Genomic DNA, 21,443 nt, shown 5'->3' on the forward strand with positions numbered 1-21,443 from the left:
TTTCAGCTTAGGAATAAATGTATTGAGGGGATTGACATCTAATGAACAGACATTTTTTCATTACTGACTGATTCTTCTAGAACTATTTTCTTTATTGTAGGCATGTTTCTACTTGAATTTTGTCATTTGAATATTCAAGTCATAAGATAATTCTTTATACATACACTAGAAGTTTAAAAACTGTAGTTATTGAGAAAGATGGCTATTTGACTTCTATTTTGGGCCCTTATAAAATAATGCTAATTGCTGCTTATTTTGGTTCCCGGAAAGGAGTAGGTTGGGTTTTTCTAAATTGATAGGTGGTACTGGTACTGTTTCTCATCGTACTCAGTATAATAATGTAGTGTTAAATCTATTTTGTAGGCCATAATTGAGTTTCATTAGTTCTGAGAAAAAAATCAAAGGCTATTTTTAATTTTTCTCTGCATTGAAATGTCATAGGTAGAACGAGAACTTTGTTCAGCCACAGCTGAATTTGAGGATTTCGTCTTGCAATTTATGGACAGGTGAGTATGTGCTCCAGACCCGCTCTCTATTAGACATTTAAAGGAATGACTATCCTGTGCAAACAACTTCAGTCTCTCTGTATAACTACTGTCCTGGGACCGAGCTTCTGAAGTTATAAAAGGACAAGTGATACGTGAACCTGCACAAATTGCATAGCTGTCATTCAAATAGTCATGACAATGGAGGGTTATCTAATTATCATCAAAAATGTTAAACTAGTTCTTAGTTGCTAAAATTATCCTTTCTTTGGATTATTTAGATGTTTTGGACTTATAGAAAGTAGCACATTGGAGCAAACAAGAGAAGAGACAGAAACTGAGAAAATGACTCATTTGGAGAGTTTGGTCGAATTAGGTCTGTCTTCTACGTTTAGTACAATCCTCACACAATGTTCCAAAGAAATATTTATGGTAAGAGTCTCATTGCTGCAAAAAATTAAATCCCAATCTTGTTTTCTTTGTTCTTTTAAAAATTGAGCTTCAAGTTACTTTAGATATTATATCATGCCATTTATCCTTGGTTTCATACTAAAATTTGAAAAAGATGAACAGTTGATTCTCATTATATTTGCAAATTTCATATTTGCAAATTCATCTGCTTGCTAGAAAATTTGATTGTAATCCCAAAATCTGTACTCACAGTGCTCTTGTGCAGATGTGTAAATTTGGCAAAAATATGAGTTGCACGTGTTCACGGCTGAGGTTGAATAATGTAACACACTCTGCCTTCTTGTTTCAGCTCTAATACTGTAAGCAAGCTTTGTGTCTATTAATTTATTTATTTTAAAGTTTATTTATTTTTGAGAGAGATAGAATGTGAACAAGGAAGGGGCAGAGAGGGAGAATCCCAAGGAGGCTCCACGTGGTCAGTGCGCAGAGCCCAACATAGGGCTCGAACTCAAAAACCATGAGATCATAACCTGAGCCAAAATCAAGATTTGGGTGCTTAACCAGCTCAGCCACCCGGGCACCCTGGCAAGTTTTACGTCTATTTAGTGCCAGGTTTTCACATTTTGTGCTTTCTGTTGGAGATTTTGTGGTTTAAAATGGCCTCCAGGAGTAGTGTTGCAGCACTGTCTACTGTTCTGAGCGTAAGAGAGTTATGATGTGCCTCACAGAAAATAACATGTTTTAGATGAGCTTTATTCAGGCATGGGTTACAGTGCCATTGGCTGACTTCACTGTCAGTGAATCAACAATATATATTAAATACACATAAGGCAAAATTATATATTTATCAGTTGATGAAAACCAGAGACTTGTTAGTACTTAATCCTGCATTTCCTCTAGGAACAGTGATCCAGTATTTGCTATATCAGTGCTCAAAGCAACTTTATAGAATATATTACATATAACAAGAATTGACTGCATTTTTTTAATCAATTAAATACTGTTTGGGAGGAAAGTTTTGGAAATTGTTTATGCCATCACATGATAGAAATTAAATCCCAAGTATAAAAATCTGGCAAACTGTAGGGGTGCCTGGTTGGCTCAGTTGGTTGAATGTCTGACTCGGTATCAGCTCAGGTCATGATCTCAGGGTTGAAAGCTACCAGTGCAGAGCCTGCTTGGGAGTCTCTCTTTCTGCCCTTCTCCCTGCTTGCACTTTCTCTCTCTGTCTCAAAATAAATGAATGAACTTAAAAAAAAAAACCCACAAACTATAATGAATGGGAGTTTGTGTGTCCTCCCAAGACATTCTGTAAACATTCAGTTATTCAGTATTGGTTGAAACGTTATGTATAGTGTGGTCTTTAAGACCAGACTTTACTTCCGTTCATGTTTCATCTCCCTTCATCTGAGATTATGACTGTTCAATGTATTTATCTTGGGTAAAAGCTAAACTGCTTTACAGATGCATGAAATATTTACTGATATATGTTAGTATAGAAATTAATGTAAATTTTCTCATTTAACCAAAATCTTTTGAAAGGAGTTGTGGATTAACGATCCTGAAAATTGTAAATGTCAAGAGTCCATTCTTTCATTCGGCAGTTCTGTGATATGATTGTAAAATTGCTTTCTGTGATGTGATTGTAAAAAAGCAGGATTCAAAACCTGTTTCCAGGTCTTTTAGAGTAGAGATAAATATTTATAGTTTGTAGCATTGTCAGAATGACAAAGTCTAAATATTAAGTACTCCAAAAACTTCCCTTTGTTGTGTTGGATTAGCCAGCAAGATAATTTGCATTTGCTTCCAACAGCTGTAGTTTTGTGTTTAATGTTTCTGTAGGAAATAAAATCTTGTGTCTGACATGTTTTGTTCACGTTAGGGTTTTGTGCAAAGATTGTTCATAGATCTTGATGTTATATTGAATTATTTTTGTAATTCAGATGGTTAAATTTCCTACGTGGTTTTTTTTATAGTCTGAATCTCATTTTTCTTTTATGGTGCATAAGATGTTTAGTTTTCTTAAAAATGCTCATAAGACGTTTTCATTTCTTACATATCTTAATAGGTCGCCCTTCAGAAAGTTTTTAATTTTTCTATTTCACATATATTTGAAACAAGAGTAGCAGGCCGCATGGTGGCCGACATGTGCCGTGCTGCTGTAAAGGTGAGTTTGGTTTTTTTTTTGGATGAATTAATGCATCAGTAACCAGCAGGTTTATATGGTTACTTAATTTTAGACATGTTTGTTATAACTTACAATATATCGTTCTTTCAGTAGCGGCTTACAACCCTTATTTGCCTCTGAAAATAGTGTTAGGGTATACTTTGTGAGTGTTGAATATTCGTGGCCTTCCAGAAAACTTACTTATACAAATTTGTTTTCAGTGCTGCCCAGAGGAGTCTTTGAAGTTATTTGTTCCTCACTGCTGCAGTGTTATAACTCAGCTTACAATGAGTAAGTCATAAGGTTACTATTCTGTATTTGCAATTTTAGGTGAATTTTTTTTTTTTTGGTTTCTAGAACTCTGTTGATGAAAACAGATTCTGTAAGCTAAGCAATAATTAAATTAAATCTTGTAGTTTGGGACAGGGATTACTCAAATTAAGGTATCATCCAGGTGACATCTTAGAAATTTTACTTTGTTAAATTAGTATTTTCATATATACAAGAACCATTCAGAGGTTGCGATAAAAAAATATCAGTTATTTTGTGAGAACTAGAGGAGCAGGAGTCCTGACTGATGTGTTTATTTTCTTGCAAATTGAGTTTTTACCTTTTCTGGAGCAAGTTCAGCCACATGAGGAAGGAATGAAAAGTCTCTCAAAAAGAGAGTCTTCTCAGCTGTTAGAGACACTAAAGACAAATATTGAAAAATGATGCATTTAAGTTGGATACATGGTTCTCTTTCCTTGATACTGTTTTGCCATTTTTAGATGATGATGTGTTAAATGAAGAAGAGCTAGATAAGGAGTTGCTGTGGAATCTTCAACTTTTGTCTGAGGTATTGTAAGTCTTTGGATTAAGGAAATAGTAGTATGTAAATGTTGGCTTGGTTTCAGAATTTCAATTTTTTTTAATTGACATAAAAATATGAAAAATCTTAAGTTTTAGAAATTTCTTGATATGGCTACAAAATCAGATAATGTCATTTTCTTATTATCAAAAGAGTGATATTGGTTGATGACTTTCCATGTGCAGCACTCTGCTTTTTACTGATTAATTCTGATACTAGTAACTTTCATTGAAAATTTTACCATTTTGGCAAATTTTTTTTTTCCTTCCTCCTGTCTACATTCTAAATTTGGCTCTCAGTGAGACTTCATTTTCCTTTATGGGTTAGTTCACTGGGTAGCGAACAGAGAACTACAATTAAGTTTTGTCTCTTTGAGGAGATAGACCTTTTTTTTCCTTATGAATTATATCTACATTTAATTAATTTTCTAATTAGTTCTCATTAATATATAAGGAAAGCATATACATACATACATATATGTATGTAAAACTAGTTTGCAGATTTCTTATTGTTTCTAATCAGTTATCAGTAGATTTTACATCTTTAAAAATTTTTTTTTAGTTAATATATGTATTATTTAATTTACATCCAAGTTAGTTAGCATATAGTGCAACAATATTTCAGGAGTAGATTCTTTAATGCCCCTTACCCATTTAGCCCATCTCCCCGCCACAACCCCTTCAGTAACCCTCTGTTTGTTCTCTATGTTTAAAAAAAAAATTTTTTTTAATGTTTATTTATATTTGAGAGAGAGAGAATCCGAAGCAGGCTCCAGCTCTTAGATCAGCACAGAGCCTGATGTGGGTCTTGAACTTACAAGCTGTGAGATCTTGACCTGAGCTGAAGTCGGACACCTAACCGATTGAGCCACCCAGGTGCCCTGTTCTCTATATTTAAGAGTCTTTTATGTTTTACCCCCCTCCCTGTTTTTATATTATTTTTGCTTCCCTTCCCTTATGTTCATCTGTTTAGTATCTTAAATTCCTCATATGAGTGAAGTCATATATTTGTCTTTATCTGACTAATTTCACTTAGCATAATACCCTCCAGTTCTATCCACGTAGTTGCAAATAGCAAGATTCCATTCTTTTTGATTGCCGAGTAATACTCGTGTGTGTGTGTGTGTGTGTGTGTGTGTGTGTGTGTGTGTGCATGTGTGCGTGTGTGCACGCGTGTACGCCCCCCCACATCTTCTTTGTCCATTCATCCATCGATGGACATTTGGGCTCTTTCCATCCTTTGGATATTGTCAATAGCGCTGCATTGGGGTGTATATGTTCCCCTTTGAAACAGCGCACCTGTATCCCATGGATAAATACAATTGCAATTGCTGGGTTGTAGGGTAGTTCTATTTTTAATTATTTGAGGAACCGAAGAAATAAACTGTTTGGGAAAGGATGGTACTATGGTACATGAGAGCCTGAATTCAGAGAATGTGTTTTGATCTTAAAAAAGCATTGTTAGCTGCTATTTTGATATTTGCATTTTACTGGTCCCATATGATTTTCCCTTTTCCTATTTTTCTGATCTTTTTGTAAAGTAGCATACGTTAATGTTTAAAATAACATACATATATGTTTCCATAGGGCAATAATATAGGTATTTTGCCAATTTTCACCCTTATGTGTTTTTCATGTAATAAACTTTACTTCTGGGGTGCCTGGGTGGCTTAGTCAGTTGAGCTTCTGACTTCGGCTCAGGTCATGATCTCAGGGTCTGTGAGTTTGAGCCCCGCGTCGGGCTCTGTGCTGACAGCTCAGAGCCTAGAGCCTGCTTCAGATTCTGTGTCTCCCTCTCACTCTGACCCTCCCGCACTTGTGCTCTGTCTTTCTCTGTCTCAAAAATAAATAAACTTTACTTCTCTAGACCAAAAAAAAAAAAAAAAAAAAGAATTGTTAGAATATACTTAAAATGACAGTCCTAAAATGAATTAAAGTCATTTGAAGAGACACTGTTACTATTTTAGGCTACTTTAGTAGCTAAACATTGTCCATTGCATTAATTATGTCTTGAACTATTTTCTTCCTCTTTTAGATTACTCGAGTGGATGGGAAGAAATTGCTTCTTTATAGGGAGCAGCTTGTAAAGATTCTCCAAAGAACCCTGCACCTGACCTGTAAGCAGGGTTACACTCTGTCTTGTAACCTTCTACACCACCTTCTTCGCTCTACGACACTCATCTACCCTACAGAGTACTGCAGTGTGCCAGGTGGCTTCGACAAGCCTCCTTCTGAATACTTTCCTATAAAGGCAGGTGTTGTCAGTAATCAAGATTTCAAGTACATATTGGGCTATTTTTCTAAGGATTCAAAGTGTGGGAGTTTTTCTTGTGTATAAAGGTATCACTTCTTTATCTTTAAAGTAGATTATTAAGTTTATTATTGGAATTTTTAAACTTGGAAAGTGCAACATAGCCCTGGAACGGCCTAGTTTTCTTCTTTTTTGTTTGTATATGAAGTGAGTTGGTATGCTATTTGTAACCTCTATATTCCATATAATTTTATTGAGGAACTCAGTAGACTCACAGAAACTCACTATTGCTCTTAGAGTTGAGTGGCTTTTCAGGGAGACCTTTTTCTGGAGTGATAATGAAGGGGGTAAGATGTTTTCATGCCCTTTTTTGTGCATTTTTTGCTACCTTAGGTTTGGATTACTTCCACATTTTCTGGAAGACCTTTTATGTTACATGTGTATGTTCTTTTTTCAACTTCTCAACTTGCTGAACAAATGCTATTTTTTTCTAGGACTGGGGTAAACCAGGGGACTTGTGGAATCTGGGCATCCAGTGGCATGTTCCTTCTTCAGAGGAAGTGGCTTTTGCATTCTATCTGTTGGACTCTTTTCTTCAGCCTGAGCTCATCAAACTCCAGCACTGTGGTGATGGCGAACTTGAAATGTCTAGGTTAGTTTTCTTTCATAACCAGGAACTGTTACATAGTTGCAGACTAAAATCTTTGTGCTTTTCCTTTCTCTGTAGTGTACCCGAGTGATTTATTTTCAGTGTGTGTTTATATCTGCCATAAATGCAATTAGAGAACAATTAATATAGAGCAGTATAACAAATTACTTCATGATTTTTAAGCCTTTTAAATAGAAAAACTTGGTTTTTTTTTTCTAGTTTGCTTTTTGTGACTTCTACTTAGCAGTTTAGCTTGAGCATTTTTTGGGAAGTGTATGGAAATGCCTATTTTTCTAGATTCAGATTAGATGCTTTTTTAGTTTTTTTTCTGTAATTCATATTATTGACATTAACATTACTTAGTGAAATATCTGAGATGTTTTTCTTTTCCAAGAGGCTTTAACAAGGAACCATTATTTAAGATCATTAGACTTTTATAGTTTAAATCTTTGAAAGTTCCTAAAATAATATTAAGAAAGTTACTATGTGTCAAATACCAGGAAATTTTAATAAGCAAATTCAGTAGGAATGGAGAAGGAAAGAAGTACAATTGATGACTGAACTGCTTTTTGAAGTAAATGTTTAGCTAGTCCATTTTTGAAAGATGAACTATGTTGGGAGATCTTCTGTAACACTGTTTTCCCTTTTTGTTAGTGGTAGTGATCTTTGGGTGAATAGGTGATTGCATTCAGAATTGATTCACAAAGGGTAATCACTTGTTGTTACTTGTGATTATTTAGAGCTTGTTTAATTGTAAGCAGGTCTGTATTACCAGTAAATAACTTATTTCATTACCTTGTATTATTAAGTGGGCCTTAAGACTTTTTTTTACCTTAATATTGTATATCCCCACTTAAGGTTCTTGTACTCCACCCTAGACTCTAGAAGGCCTCTTGTTAGAAGGGGATTTGGAGTCTTCTAAAATATGAGGATACCTTTTGTCTTTTCCAGAGATGATATTCTACAGAGTCTGACTATAGTGCACAACTGTTTAATTGGGTCAGGAAACCTCCTACCTCCACTGAAAGGAGAGCCAGTTACTAACTTGTAAGTAAAAATAACCACTTTACATATTTTGCTGTTTTGCCATTTGGCATGATTTTAAGTCTTAGTCAAATAACAAGTCACTGGTTTTGTTATTGTTGTTGTTTCTGTATCACTTGAACCGTTTGTCATTGTTAGGCCAAAAATACCTGAGGCAGAATTTAGGTCTATAAACTTTAAGGCTTTATTCAGTTTTTCATGTGATACCAGTGTAGGATAATTTTCATTGTTAATCGGTTTAAAAATATTGATACTAAGTTCATCCTGTAGTTTCTGAGTTAAGATAAAATGCTCTTTAAAAAAAAAATTACTTTTTTTGGTCAGCAGTCACTGTTCATTAAGGATTTTACTGGAAAAATCTGCGTGTTTTTACATAAAAATTTGTTGAATGTTATTTTGAGCTTTTAAATTCTGCTAAGTTGCTTTTCTGATTTTAAGTGCTTTTCAGACTATAACTATTGTGAATGAATGTCTTTATTTAGTCCATTGTTAGTGCAACCATTTAAGTTGAAAAAATTGAGTTTACATGAAATCAGCAATATCTAACTCTAGCTCAGTTATTAAGTAGATAGATGCTAGTTTCAGATCTAGTTTCATTATACTGCCTTAGATCATTTTCTCTCAACATCAGCATCTCCTTGCTGAGCAAGTTCATGAAAATCCCATAAAAACAAGTAAGTAACCCCTGCCCCTCAAAAAACACAAAGGGAGGAATTTGTTGATTTGCAACAAAATTCTTAAACACTTCAAGGAGTGGTTTTAAAACATGGCTTGCTTGTGTTTCACATATTTTGTATAATCATTGCTTGGAGTCCTGCTTTCTCATGATTCCCATTTAATTTCCTTTAAAAACTGTTCCTAGGCATTGAACTTTAGATTGCTAATTAGATTTAAGAGGGAGAAGTAGGGTCATCTCAGGTAAGGAAATGTGTTTTAAATTTGTCTAGGAATTTGCTGAGTTCTTTTAAAGCACTTTTGGTTTTCATCAGTATTATATTTTGATCTGAGGGCAGTTTTACCAAAATTCATTTTTGTTAAGAGAGATTGATTTTAAACAGTATTTAAAAATGAGAGACCTATGGAAATGGTTTTGATTTTCCTGATGATCTTAGCAGTATGTAATATAGTAAGAATTTAACTCTTATGGCATGCTAAAAACCTACTTCATATATAACAGATTTATTACATCAGTAAATTGAGTTCTTCTATAACATGTTGACTTTGAGAAATATGGTAGTGTAATCCAATAATTTATCTAAGAGCAAAAGCATGTATCTTCTGTATATATGATTAGCAGATTTTTAGTATTGAGTTATCCTGAGGATGCACTGCTGAAGGGTCCAGTCAGGAGACTGACAGGTTTCTGTGCAGTTCAAATCAGTATGCATATGTGCCATGTGCACTGTGATAGGGAATCGGAGGAAGGTCTTTATCCTTTGAACTAAGTGCACATCAGGACAGAAGTTCCATATTTTGGTTATGATAAAACCAATTAGGTTTGTATATAATGAAATGCATTTTCAATAAAGAGAAGAATACCATGTTGTTAACATTTTATGAATGCCATGGAATAGAAATAAGTAGACTGTTTGCCTATATTATTAGACATGATAAGCCTTAAAATGGATCTTGAGCATCTTTATAGGTTTTTCCCAGAAAAATTGAGAAGGAAAGATAATTAAACTGGAAAGTTTTGTGTTTCAGAATTTTCACTTTCAGAGTGAAATTTTAATACCCTAAAAGATAATGAAGTAATAAAAAATTTATATTTAGTATAAATATGAAATGTTTTCTGGTATATTTAATAATACTTAATGAAATAAAATACAGAACGAAACTTAATTTGTTTTAATCATTGAGTGATATACATTTTTCGGGCCCTTTATATATATATGTAATAGTTACATACATGTAGGCAGGGATAATGATTATACAAAGTAGAGTCAAAGATTAATGAGCAGCCCTTGGCCTTTGAATTGCCAGAAGAGGGGGTTTATAAAGTCTTATAAAGGCTTTTAAATAATTCTTAACAGAATCCTTCCCTTTAAAACCAATTTCTATCTGGTGTCTCCTTCATCTGAAATTTTAATTTATTTTGACAGCATAGGACTTTTTACATTTATTTTCTTTAACATTCCAACTTTTTTTGCACATAGCAAATTAGTTGTCACTGAAGTATCATAAAGTTAGCTTTATAAATTTAAAAAATTCTTATTCTAATATAGGTCTGTAATTGTTAAGATTTCTTAAATGTAAATTGATTTGAAAAAACTAATCAGAGTGCCTGGCTAGCTCAGTCAGAGGAACATGCTGACTCTTGATCTCAGGGTCATAAGTGTGAGCCCCATGTTGGGTGTAGAAATTACTTAAATAAATAAAACTTTAAAAAAAAAAAGAAAAAACTAGTCAAATAATTTCAGTTGATGATGCCATTGTTTTGTGATAATAAACCACACTGCCTAGTGTGAAGGAAGAATATCTGTAGCATAATTCTTGGAGATTATAGCAGCAAGTCTCTATAAGAAACAGAGTCAAATACCAGGTAGGGGAGAAAAGGAAAGGTATAATTGTGATGAATTAGTTAGATGCCTAAGATGCCTGAGGAAATCACTCTTGTTAATAACAAACACTTTGGCTGTGGTATTGTGGGACATGGTGTATTTTCTGAAATACCAGACCAGTTTTTGGAAGCACCTACCAACCCAATTCTTTCTTTAAAATTAATCTTATATTTTTCTTATATAAAACTCAGTTAGGTAAAACGGTCCGGCTACTTAATTTTTTTCATCAGATCTTTCATTATTAAATTAGGTTTGCACGTGGACTAGTAGTATTTGTCTTCTAGAAAATTGCAATAATGAGAAACTGGGAACTTGGTTCAGTTCTGAGTTTTCCTGATCTTAGTTCCTGATAGAATACATGGCATAGTCTTAGAATCCCATTGTTCAGGTAAATGGCTGCCAGATGTGAAAACCAGTTTTCTGTGCATTGTATTAGAGACTGACAAAACATAAAATCTTAGGTGACTTGATTGTCCTAGGTATAAAGTAAATGATATACCTAATGGTATCTTCATCGTACTTTTTGGCCTTTGGCAGTGTAGGGTTACTAAATATCTTGTATTTATTATAAATTTTACTGTTTCAAAGCATGGGTAAAAGGTCCCTTGAGAGTAATGAAGGGTAAATTTCTTTAGAGCAATTTGAATTTTGGGCAGTTTTGTTAGGTACCAAGGTTGCTGAATTAATCTTCATATGGAACCTCTCTATTTTGCTGTTGGAACCTTTAGTTAATGACTTAATAGAAATATGTGTGGTATAGTTTATACTCCTAGTTCTACCTTTATAGATGTGGAAGTTGGATTATATCTTTGAGGGTCACACAGGAATGTTGGACATTTGCCTTTAATCCTCAAATCGTCATTAATTTCTCCTTTCGCAGTCCACTCTTTATAATCTTTTAGGTCTAACCAGCTATCACAGGATGCAAAAAACTAACATCTATAAAAACAGGGTTACTCAAGGTAGAGGAGTCACCATTTTTCATCTGAGATATTTCTTCTTTACTTTGTGCCCCCTTTCCTCTGATAGATCTGTTAAGTCATTCTTAGTTAAACCATTCTTAGGATCTCAGCTTTTACTAACTTCTCAGTCAAAGAAAACTTCATATTTAAGTTGAGACCATTTCATTAATATGTGAAAGGATGTGTTGTTCTGCGATGAGGGGCAGGGCTAGCTAACCTCTCTTGGCACCTCCAGGAAACTACCCAGCTCTGCTGGGGGAGCTGCACACAGGAAAGGAAACAGTTACTACTCCACGGTGAGTAACCCTGTTTTCTCCTTATTTCACCTTCTGACTGTTTTCATTGATTTTTAAAAGCTTGTGTGTCAGACGTGGAAATAGCTCTTTTGCTCAGAGTTAATTTTAAACCTAGCAACCTTTAATTCCCATGGTAGAGTAAGAGCCAGCTTTTATTTGTGTTCATAGCTATTACTGATGCCTAGGACTGAAATGGACAACAGAACACAGAAATGGGCCAATTGTTTCTTGTGAAACACTTGTAAACTTGAAAGGGAAAAAAAAATCTTTGTGTATTAGTGGCTTGGTTTTTATACTTTTTATGTTTGCTTTCATGATGGGGGGATTGTTGGGAAGAGTAGGCTGTTCTTTCACCTACAGAAAAAAATTATTGTTTGTACTTGTTTCATGACAGTTCACCTAGCCTTCGTTTGCATATCTGATAAGCATTGTATATTTTGTTTTTCTTTTATTAGTCATTTCTTCCTTTTTCACCACCCTCTCTCCCACCAGTGATTGTTTTCATAGTTCTACTCTAATCCGATCTGGAGAAGATTGCCATCTAGTGGTACAAATAACATGGCTGTTGAAAATTTCTAGGTTTTTTTTTTTTTTTTTTCTTTTTTAGTGGCACAAATATTGAACACATTTTCTTATAAATGAGGTGGTGACCTTGTGCTGTCTAGTGCTTTGAAGCTGATTTAACTTTATTATTGTTGTGTAAATGGTATTATTTATAATATGTTGTGTTGGAATTTTTGTCAGACTTTTATTTGGTTCTTGAAGTCAAATTATGATTGTTTGTAAAATGCACCAAGAAGAAAAGAATGAATTTCATGTGGGTTGGGGTAGTGATGGTATTTGATTTAAATTATACATATTGCTACTATAGCTTTAAATCAGAACGCACATCTGTAAGTGCTATTGTCACTTTAAATATGCTCCTCCTCTAAGATTGTGTAAGTAACTAAAAATGGCAAGAGCAGTTTTCGGTGTCAAAGTACAGGGCAGTACATATATACTTAGTGTGGCCACAAAAAGATACAATCACAGTATTACTTGGGTAGTGGATAGAGATTTCTTTTAGGTAATTATTCTTCTAAAGACCAGAGGAAATATTTTGTATAAATATGTATTTACACTTCTGAGAAACGTTTAGTGTAAAACCTGTCAATCCAATCAGAGTTTAATTAATTTGTTAGAGAAGAAGAGATCTATTAAAACAGAATCTTAGGTAAAGAAAGGTAAAAGGAATTTGTGATGGATCAGAACAAATAAAGCTGAAATACATGTCTGACCAGATGCCTTTTGTACACTTAAGATAGGAAAGATGTGTTTTAATTCAGGTTTCAAAAGTAAAAGCCTAAGCTGATTTTATTTAAATGTACTTCTTGATATTTCAAAATTCCATACAGGTTGAGATATTTTAAAACACTTGTAATCAGTGATAATATTTCTTCAGATTTTCTAGTAGGGTAACAGTTCAGAATGACACAGGAATTTTAAAGGTTAGCATCAGGGCTCTTACATGAGACTTGTTTTTGAATGTGATTATACTGCCATTACTAGAGTCAGAAATGCATACAAGCAAAACATTGCAAATTCCCAACTGATAGTCTTTTTTTGTTTGTTTGTTTGTTTGATAGGGTTATTGCTTTTTTATGTTATTTGTAAGAAGAATTTTATGACTAGTTAAAATGCATGCTTGGTTCAATATTATTTGGTATTAGGTACAGACAGGTAAGGTACAAGAGCATTCTTACTTTACAAAGCTACTGATGTTTATATAGCAGCAGTGAGGAGACATCAGCTCTCATGTGATTGCTTATGGCAAACATTTCCTGTGCTGTAACAGGAAAGGAAGGATGGGGGGGTGGGGGATGGTCTTATGTTTTATGCTTGTTGCCTGAGCACAGTCTTTTTCTCTTTGGTGGTGAAATCTAATTTCAGTAGAGATGTTGGACTCCTTCATTGTAAAGGAATCTGATTTTAGTTTTAACTGTCTGGATTTTGGATACATATATATTATTTAATCATACACAATTTTACAGAATGTTCCAGTTTGCAAGATGTTGCCAAAGGTTGAAGCTTTATAGGATGAAAACACAAATTTTATGAATCTGAATTTGAACTTGAGTCTCTGAAAAGCAAATTCGTATTTTATGTTATAAGATATAACCATTCTGGGGTGCCTGGGTGGCTCACTCAGTTGAGCGTCTGACCCTGATATTGGTTCAGGTCATGATTTCATGGTTCGTGAGTACAAGCCCCACGCTGCTCTCTGCGCTGACAGTGTGGAGCCTGCTGAAAATTCTCTCCCTCTGCTTCCCCACTTGCGCTAGTGCGCACTCTCTCCCCCTCTCTCAAAAATAAACGTTAAAAAAAATAAAAGACAAATTTAAAAAGTATATCATCGTGATTTATTAGGCTTGATTTGAAACACAAACAGTATTGCTAGTGAGGAACATAGTAAAATAATTAGCAGTTTATTAATCTTATTGCCCACTTAGACAAATCCCAGAATTCATAACTACCAAATATTAAGATAGAGATAACTTGCTTAATTCAAGTTTAAAAAAATACAATATAGACAGGGGTATGTTGATTCAAGATTAGTTTTTTCTTCATGACAAGTGATGTGTAGTTCATGAATGAGGAGTAATCACTATAAGATTTCTGTTTATTACTAATTAGCTTTGTGTTGGATATGCTTACCCCATGTTCCCTTGGCATTTGTGCCTATGCTCTTCCTCTTAGAAAGTATTATCTTTTTGTTTATAAAAAGTCATTGAATTGATACGTATTTTGAAATAAAATGTTGAAAATATTTTTCATTGAAGAAAATTTAGATTTCAGATATAAAGATTTATATTCCCTAGTAAAATCTGTTCTTACATACCTTAACAGTGGCTTTTAATTGTTTGATGAGTTTAAGTAGCTAGGTCTGGTTCTGGTAACATAATTCTTTGTGGCAGGTCTTTATTTAGGAAACACAGTGTTTTTATATCTGATCGTTTTTCAAAAGAAGTAGTGGCATTTTACTGCAGGTGTTAGGAGAGATCAGTGTGGGTAGTTTTAAGGGGAAGGGTAATGATTATTTAAAGAAGCTTGTCAGCTGTATATTCTTTAGTAAAACTTGAGTTTTTGGTGTCTAGTTTTAACCTTTATTATACCATTATAAAGCCTACTTTTCTTTGGATAAATGTATAAATGTTTATCATCAGATTTAAGCTTTTACACTTGAATATTAAATATTGTTATGTTTATTTGGGTGGTGAATTTTCCCCCATAAAGTCATTAATTTAATTAACATTTTCTTTAAGATGAATTAATATTGTCCTTACTGAAACAGATAGCATTAATCTTCAGAAGGATAGAGTAAAGAGTTGAAGTATTGAAGATGAGAAATGTGTTTATTAAAAAAGCATCATCTTTGTTTTGATTTAAACATTCTAGCAATGACACTTTTCCCTTTCATCCTTCTTATTGGTATTATTAATAAATGCAAGCACTCTTGTTTTTATACAGGGTACCAAGTATGGTGTCCTTGGAAGAGACAAAGTTGTATACTGGACTTGAATACGGTATGTAAATTCTGATCTGAATAAATTTTATGGGGAGAATTTTGGTCAGTTACTCTATAATAATTAACATGGAATAATTTGTAGTTAGGATTTTCCTAGTCTCTTTTCCATATAAAATGAATATTAGTTAACTATAATAACTGTCTTTGCTTTTCCTAGAGAAACTGGAAATTTATTTATACAAGAAAAGTCAATAAAAGATAAACGTTTGGATGCTTTCTTATTTATTTGTGAGAGGGAGTGGGGAAGGGCCAGAGGGAGAGGGAGAAAGAATCCCAACCAGGTTCTGTGCTGTCAGGACAGAGCCCAACACAGGGCTCAATCCCGTGAACCATGAGATTATGACCTGAGCCAAAGTCAAGAGTTGAATGCTTAACTGACTGAGCCACCCAGGCTCCCCAATATTTGGATGCTTTCTGTGTGCAAAGGCAGTTTTTCATATCTAGTCATGTGCATTTATGTTGAGAATTGATTTAGAACTGATACTTTATATTTGATGTGAATGTAGGAATAGTACAACCTTTATTCTAATGATCTTTGTGTCTTCCTGTCATAGTGAATTAAATTTCATATAAGTATGTGAAACGTGTTAATTTAATGTTCTGAATCTAACATTAATAGAAATTTAGCACATTTCCTTATTGCTGGATTAACAGTGGAATTAATTGCTAAGGTGTAATTTTTTGTTTGCTTGATTTGGGTTACCCCTAACCAATTAGAGAATCCTACGCATTTATGATCACTACTTAGTGTCTAGAGCCTTTGAAATATTGGCAAATTGGTTTTTTTCTCCCTCCTCCTTTACTGCCCAATAAAGTTTTATAAGCAGGTCTTTGTAAATGTGAAGGTTTTAAAAGTTACTCTGGATCATGCCTAGACACTAATCCAACTGTGATAAAAGGCAGACCCATTTGGTTTTTTTCCTTGATACATTATTTATTCTTGACATAAACTTGATAGAAGCTTCAACATTCTGGGGAGCATTCGGTGTGTCTAAAATGGCCTTGTCTCATTTTCTAAAAAATAGATCTATCCAGAGAGAACCACCGAGAAGCAATTGCTAGGGTCATAAGGAAACTTCTCAGTAAGTACATGTATGCTTTTAACTTATTTTTACTAATAAATATTTAGGCATTTTGTAGCATATGTGCTTTTACTTTATTTAAATTCTAAAGAGAATATAAGGTAGTATTTTTTTTCTTAACTAATAGATTCCTAACTGATATATCAGTATTCTTGTAGTAATTCCAAATATTTTAAACAAAATCCTTCTTCTTTTATTATAGACCACATACTTAACAATTCAGAGGATGATACCAAGTCTTTGTTTCTTATCATAAAGGTACAGTTATCCTTTAGTAGGTGCATGATTATTAATGTGACTAGGTTTGACATCACTTGTAAATGTAAAATTTAAAATTCTTTGACACAGGTTATTGGAGACCTTTTGCAGTTCCAAGGATCTCACAAGCATGAATTTGACTCTCGTTGGAAAAGCTTTAACCTAGTAAAGAAATCAATGGAAAATCGGGTCAGTATTTTCACCTACAAACTCTGAATTAATTTTTTAAAATGTGTATAATATTGATGTAGCCACTTGATCTAGCGATTGCTCAACATGCGGATGAAGTTTCCCTATGCGTAAAAATAGTAGATTTTCAAATACTGTATCGTGGTATAATCAGAAGGATTGTAGAAAAATGTTTTCCTGATATAAACTCTTCTGTGAATTTCCATGAGTCTCTGAACACTTATTGGGTATTTGGAGTGTGATAACTTGGCAGGCTGCTGTGTAACAACTTGAGGGAATAAAAGATAGAAGGAATTGTCCACAGGCATGAACTTAAAGCATCTCACTTTATGGAGATCTCAGAAAAATATGTCTTATGTTATTTTTGCACTCCAGACCTCAGTACAAGCTTTTCGAGAATTTGGAAGAAAGAATACTTAAGCCAGCCCTTTGACGTTGACAGCAGTGTTCTTCTGTGGGAGACTTTTATTGAATTTGAGTCTAAAAAGGTTGTAGGAATGTGTTACTTAGGCAAAGGTCGCTACGTACATTATTGGAAGGAATGGCATGTAAAATAGGGCAGGGAGGGGCGCCTGGGTGGCTCAGTCGGTTGAGCGTCCGACTTCGGCTCAGGTCATGATCTCACGGTCCCGTCCATGAGTTCAAGCCCCGCGTCAGGCTCTGTGCTGACCGCTCAGAGCCTGGAGCCTGTTTCGGGTTCTGTGTCTCCCTCTCTCTCTGACCCTCCCCCGGTCATGCTCTGTCTCTCTCTGTCTCAAAAATAAATAAATGTTAAAAAAATTAAAAAATTAAAAAAAAAATAGGGCAGGGAAACAAACAAACATGGCATGCTTTGGAGAACAGTGGCTAGTGAACAGAATGGCATGATGTAACAAGGTCGTTTATAGTTTCATCCCAAGAAAGTGCTTCAGTTTTATATTTAGCATTGGGGGAGTCATTAAAATTTCTCAGGTAGATCTGATTTGAATATTGGAAAGACCAGTCTTTGATCAATCAAAATTAAAATGAATTCAATGAACTTGGAAAAGCTCTGTCATCACTGTGAAAAATAAGCAATAGGAAATTAAGACTGTAAGCAGGCAGGACAGTTAAACTATTATAAACAGTCCAGATGGAAAAACACAACCTGAATCAAGTCAGTGGCATTGGGATGCAAATAAGGTGTTTTGAAAAAGAAGAAATTGTGGGGACTTAATGACTAGTGAGAAGAAGGTATGAAAGAGGAGCAATCTTTGAGTTCCAGCCATTTGCCGTTAGTGAGCAGGTGGAAGGTAGGGTGGTAGGGGAGAACATAAAAGATAATTCGTAGAAAAATAACAGATACTAATTTCTGTAGTAAACATACACAATTAACCTGGAAAGGCTATGTATAAATGTAACAGGGTCAAGCAATTTTCTTAGTAGTCTGATTTTATACTTTTCAGTATTTGACTGAATAAGGACCAGCTTAGTTCCTTTCCCACGCATGGATCCGTTAATAAACTACCAGAGAAAAACACAGTGTTGGATGACCCATTTAAAGGGGATATTTCTTCAAAAGGGGCGGGGGGCGGGGTAATATTTCTCCTATTAGCCATAAAATTAACTGAAATAGTATCTTTGAATATAAGCCTGATCACTTAGAATAAATGAAATTCCTCTATTACCCACCAGCCACCATGGACCTTTAATGCACTAATTTTTCTATAAAGGATTCAGGGGAAGCCACTGGTGTGGAACTTCCAGACAATGTTGAAGTGTCTTCTACTTTGTTTTTTAGCTCCATGGGAAAAAACAACATATCAGAGCACTGTTGATTGACAGAGTAATGTTGCAGCATGAGGTAAATCTCTTTAAAATCATGACGACTTTTTTAAATGACAGTTTTCCAGATGAATGACATTATTTGTGTTACTTCATAGTTAAATGAACTTTTTACTTTTTAGTAAAAAACTTTGGGGTTTGATTTTACACTGTTTAATTTTCATAGCTACGAACACTGACTGTTGAGGGTTGTGAATATAAAAGGATACATCAAGATATGATCAGAGATCTACTTCGTTTATCTACAAGTTCATACAGTCAGGTAAAGCCAGTCAACTCGACCTCCCCCTCCCATTTTATTACAGGGCAATCTGAATATCCCCATTTCAAATCCAAGGAGGTTTAAGTAATTTATTGGCATAGAAAACACCTTTCAAATTGCAAATATTCTCAAGCTAATTTTAGTAGTCTTTTTAAAATAATGTTGATTTTTACGGTTTGTTATTGCTTCTCAAATATCTTTAAAAATGTAAAGTTAGTAGATTGTGTAATGTTGCTCCCACTGAATCAGATCACATGATGAAGGCCAGTCTGGGAAGGTGGTATAATTCCTCCTAGGTGTTATGCTTGGGTTTCAGCAGCCTGCTGCCATCTGAATTATGGGGTCCATCCTTTCAGGTAGCATAGGACCAAGAGATTATCTCTAAGCAGAGACAACTGGAAAAACCAAAATTCATGAACAGCTAATTACTCTGTCTTTATAAAATAATATAAATTAGGAAACTAGTCTCTAACTCAAAGATTGTACCTCAAGTAATGTTTAAAAGAGTTTGAAATATGTACATTGTGTCACTTTTACTATAGTTATTATTTGTTACTATTTGGTTTGTGGGTTATAAACTTATACTGAATCTTCTCTTTGGGTTCAAGAAAGTCTTTATGTTTCTCTGTGTAGACAGGAGAGAAAATCTTAACTCTACTCATCAAAAGTAAGTCAGAAGAGAAAGTTGACTAGTCTGCTGATTATGTTAAGGAATAAGCACATATCAGCTCTATTCAGTCTCCTTTATCAAAAATATCTGAACCTGTGTAACCTAAACCATTGATGTGGTTGGTGGTAATATGCGTTCCTTTTAGTAAAAAGATAGTCCTTTACTTGTTTTTGCTAAGGTATGTGCTTGGATGTATTTTTCTGTTACTACACCAATATTTAAGTTATTTTTGATAATTCATTTAGAAACATTTTGTAGTTTGTCTACCATTTAATAAACATCCTCTGTACTTTCTTCAGGTCAGAAATAAGGCTCAGCAAACGTTTTTTGCTGCCTTGGGCGCATATAACTTCTGTTGTAGAGATATCATTCCCTTGGTTTTGGAGTTCTTACGGCCCGATAGACAAGATGTCACACAACAGCAATTCAAGGTATAAGGTTTTCTGTTTTACTTTATCCTGAAAATTTTCAGATATACAGAAAGTTGAAAGAATTATACAGTAAACATCCATATATCCACCACTCAGATTCTGTATTTAACATTTTGCTGTGTTTGCCTTATCACATATCTGTCTCTATATCCATCCTTTTTTTTATGTCAAAGTAACTTGAAGACATCCATACCCTTCACCTTTAAACATACAGTTTTTTTTTCTCCCTAATAGTTGGCTTACCTATGTTATGATTGTTGTTACGGTGGAGAAAATGCAGGCTGCTATTTGAGTTGAGCACCAGTGGTAAATAGCCTGGCTGGCCTGTAGGAGAGGCAGGTGAAAGACCAAAAGGTGTAGGGTAATGAGACCAGCATGTTGGAAGGCCTGAGACCAGAAGAAGCATAGTGAGTTTGAGTAACTGAGTCAAAGCTCGTATGATTGGAGCAGAGGGGGAAGGGAACGACATAAGATAAAGAAAATAGTATATCCCACAGGAGTACAATAGAGTATAGATGAAATATAATGATTGCTTATACTGTAAGAAGTAGGTTGATTGAACATGATTTAGGAGAGAGAACTGATAAGACTTGGTGGTTGAATATGAAGGTTGTGAACTGAAAGGAGGTATCATAATTATACAGGTTCTAAATTGTACAGCTGGTTATTGGGTCATCAGAGAGAGAACAGGAAGACTAGATGATGAATTTGTTTGAACAAGTTATATTTGAAGTGTTTCCTGTAAACTAAGAGTCATTATCAAATAGGCAGGCAGACCTCATTTCTCCACAACACACCATTTCAGCATGTGTTGATGACAGTGAAACCTTTGGGCACGGGTAAGAGAGCCAAGGAGGAGAGTGAGAAGAGAAGAGGACCAGGGTAACAAGTATTGAGAAAACTCCATTAGAACCCCAAGAAGAAGAGGTAACCAAGGAGGGAAAGATCCGAAAGATACTAAGAAGCGAGAGGTTACAGAAGCCACGGGGAGATCTTTCCCTGAGAGAAGAGAGACTCAGCAGATCATTTGCTTTCCGGAGGGAGTTAAGATAACAACTTTACGTGTTCCTTGATGTTGGCTTATAGTACCAGTCAACAAACCATAGCTTGGGCTCAGTTGGTTGCTTTGATAAGTAAAGTTGCATTGGAACACAGTCATGTCATGTCTGTGGCTGCTTTCACACTACAATGGCATAGTTGTGACAGAGACCATATGGCCAACTATTTACTGTTAACCCTTTAGAGAAAAAGTTTGCTGACCTCTGATGTAGATGTAGCATTCAGGAGTACTGTGGAATGTCTAACTCGTAGAGTGGTACATTGTCCACCATGTTGGGAGCAGCTTAAAGGGACAAAATCAGTATTTTGGTCAAGTAAGACCAAAAGTGAAAAATGTCTATTAGGTCAGTAAAACCAAATTACCAGTGACCTATGAGAACCTGTAAAGAGGAGTAGAGCACACGGTAGGTAATAAGCCAGATCAGAATGGAGTTAGGATGAATGTTCAG

At 34.7% G+C, this 21,443-nt stretch overlaps 1 protein-coding gene across 3 annotated transcripts in view; it reads left to right on the plus strand.

Moving 5' to 3' along the window:
- Positions 1-21,443, plus strand: part of PSME4 (proteasome activator subunit 4) — a 99,335-nt gene that overhangs the window by 45,597 nt on the left and 32,295 nt on the right. For all 3 annotated transcript variants that reach the window (XM_040453734.1, XM_040453735.1, XM_040453736.1), the window contains exons 13-27: positions 442-506; positions 767-917; positions 2,965-3,063; positions 3,285-3,354; positions 3,834-3,901; positions 5,948-6,163; positions 6,658-6,815; positions 7,764-7,859; positions 15,183-15,238; positions 16,266-16,322; positions 16,525-16,580; positions 16,671-16,769; positions 18,529-18,591; positions 18,739-18,834; positions 19,804-19,935. In XM_040453734.1, the coding sequence (XP_040309668.1) occupies positions 442-506; positions 767-917; positions 2,965-3,063; positions 3,285-3,354; positions 3,834-3,901; positions 5,948-6,163; positions 6,658-6,815; positions 7,764-7,859; positions 15,183-15,238; positions 16,266-16,322; positions 16,525-16,580; positions 16,671-16,769; positions 18,529-18,591; positions 18,739-18,834; positions 19,804-19,935 (1,482 nt within the window). The remainder of the gene's footprint in view (positions 1-441; positions 507-766; positions 918-2,964; positions 3,064-3,284; positions 3,355-3,833; positions 3,902-5,947; positions 6,164-6,657; positions 6,816-7,763; positions 7,860-15,182; positions 15,239-16,265; positions 16,323-16,524; positions 16,581-16,670; positions 16,770-18,528; positions 18,592-18,738; positions 18,835-19,803; positions 19,936-21,443) is intronic.

Source organism: Herpailurus yagouaroundi, unplaced genomic scaffold (assembly GCF_014898765.1).
Source record: "Herpailurus yagouaroundi ecotype Mexico unplaced genomic scaffold, PumYag 210, whole genome shotgun sequence".
NCBI classification, from domain to species: Eukaryota; Metazoa; Chordata; class Mammalia; order Carnivora; family Felidae; genus Herpailurus; species Herpailurus yagouaroundi.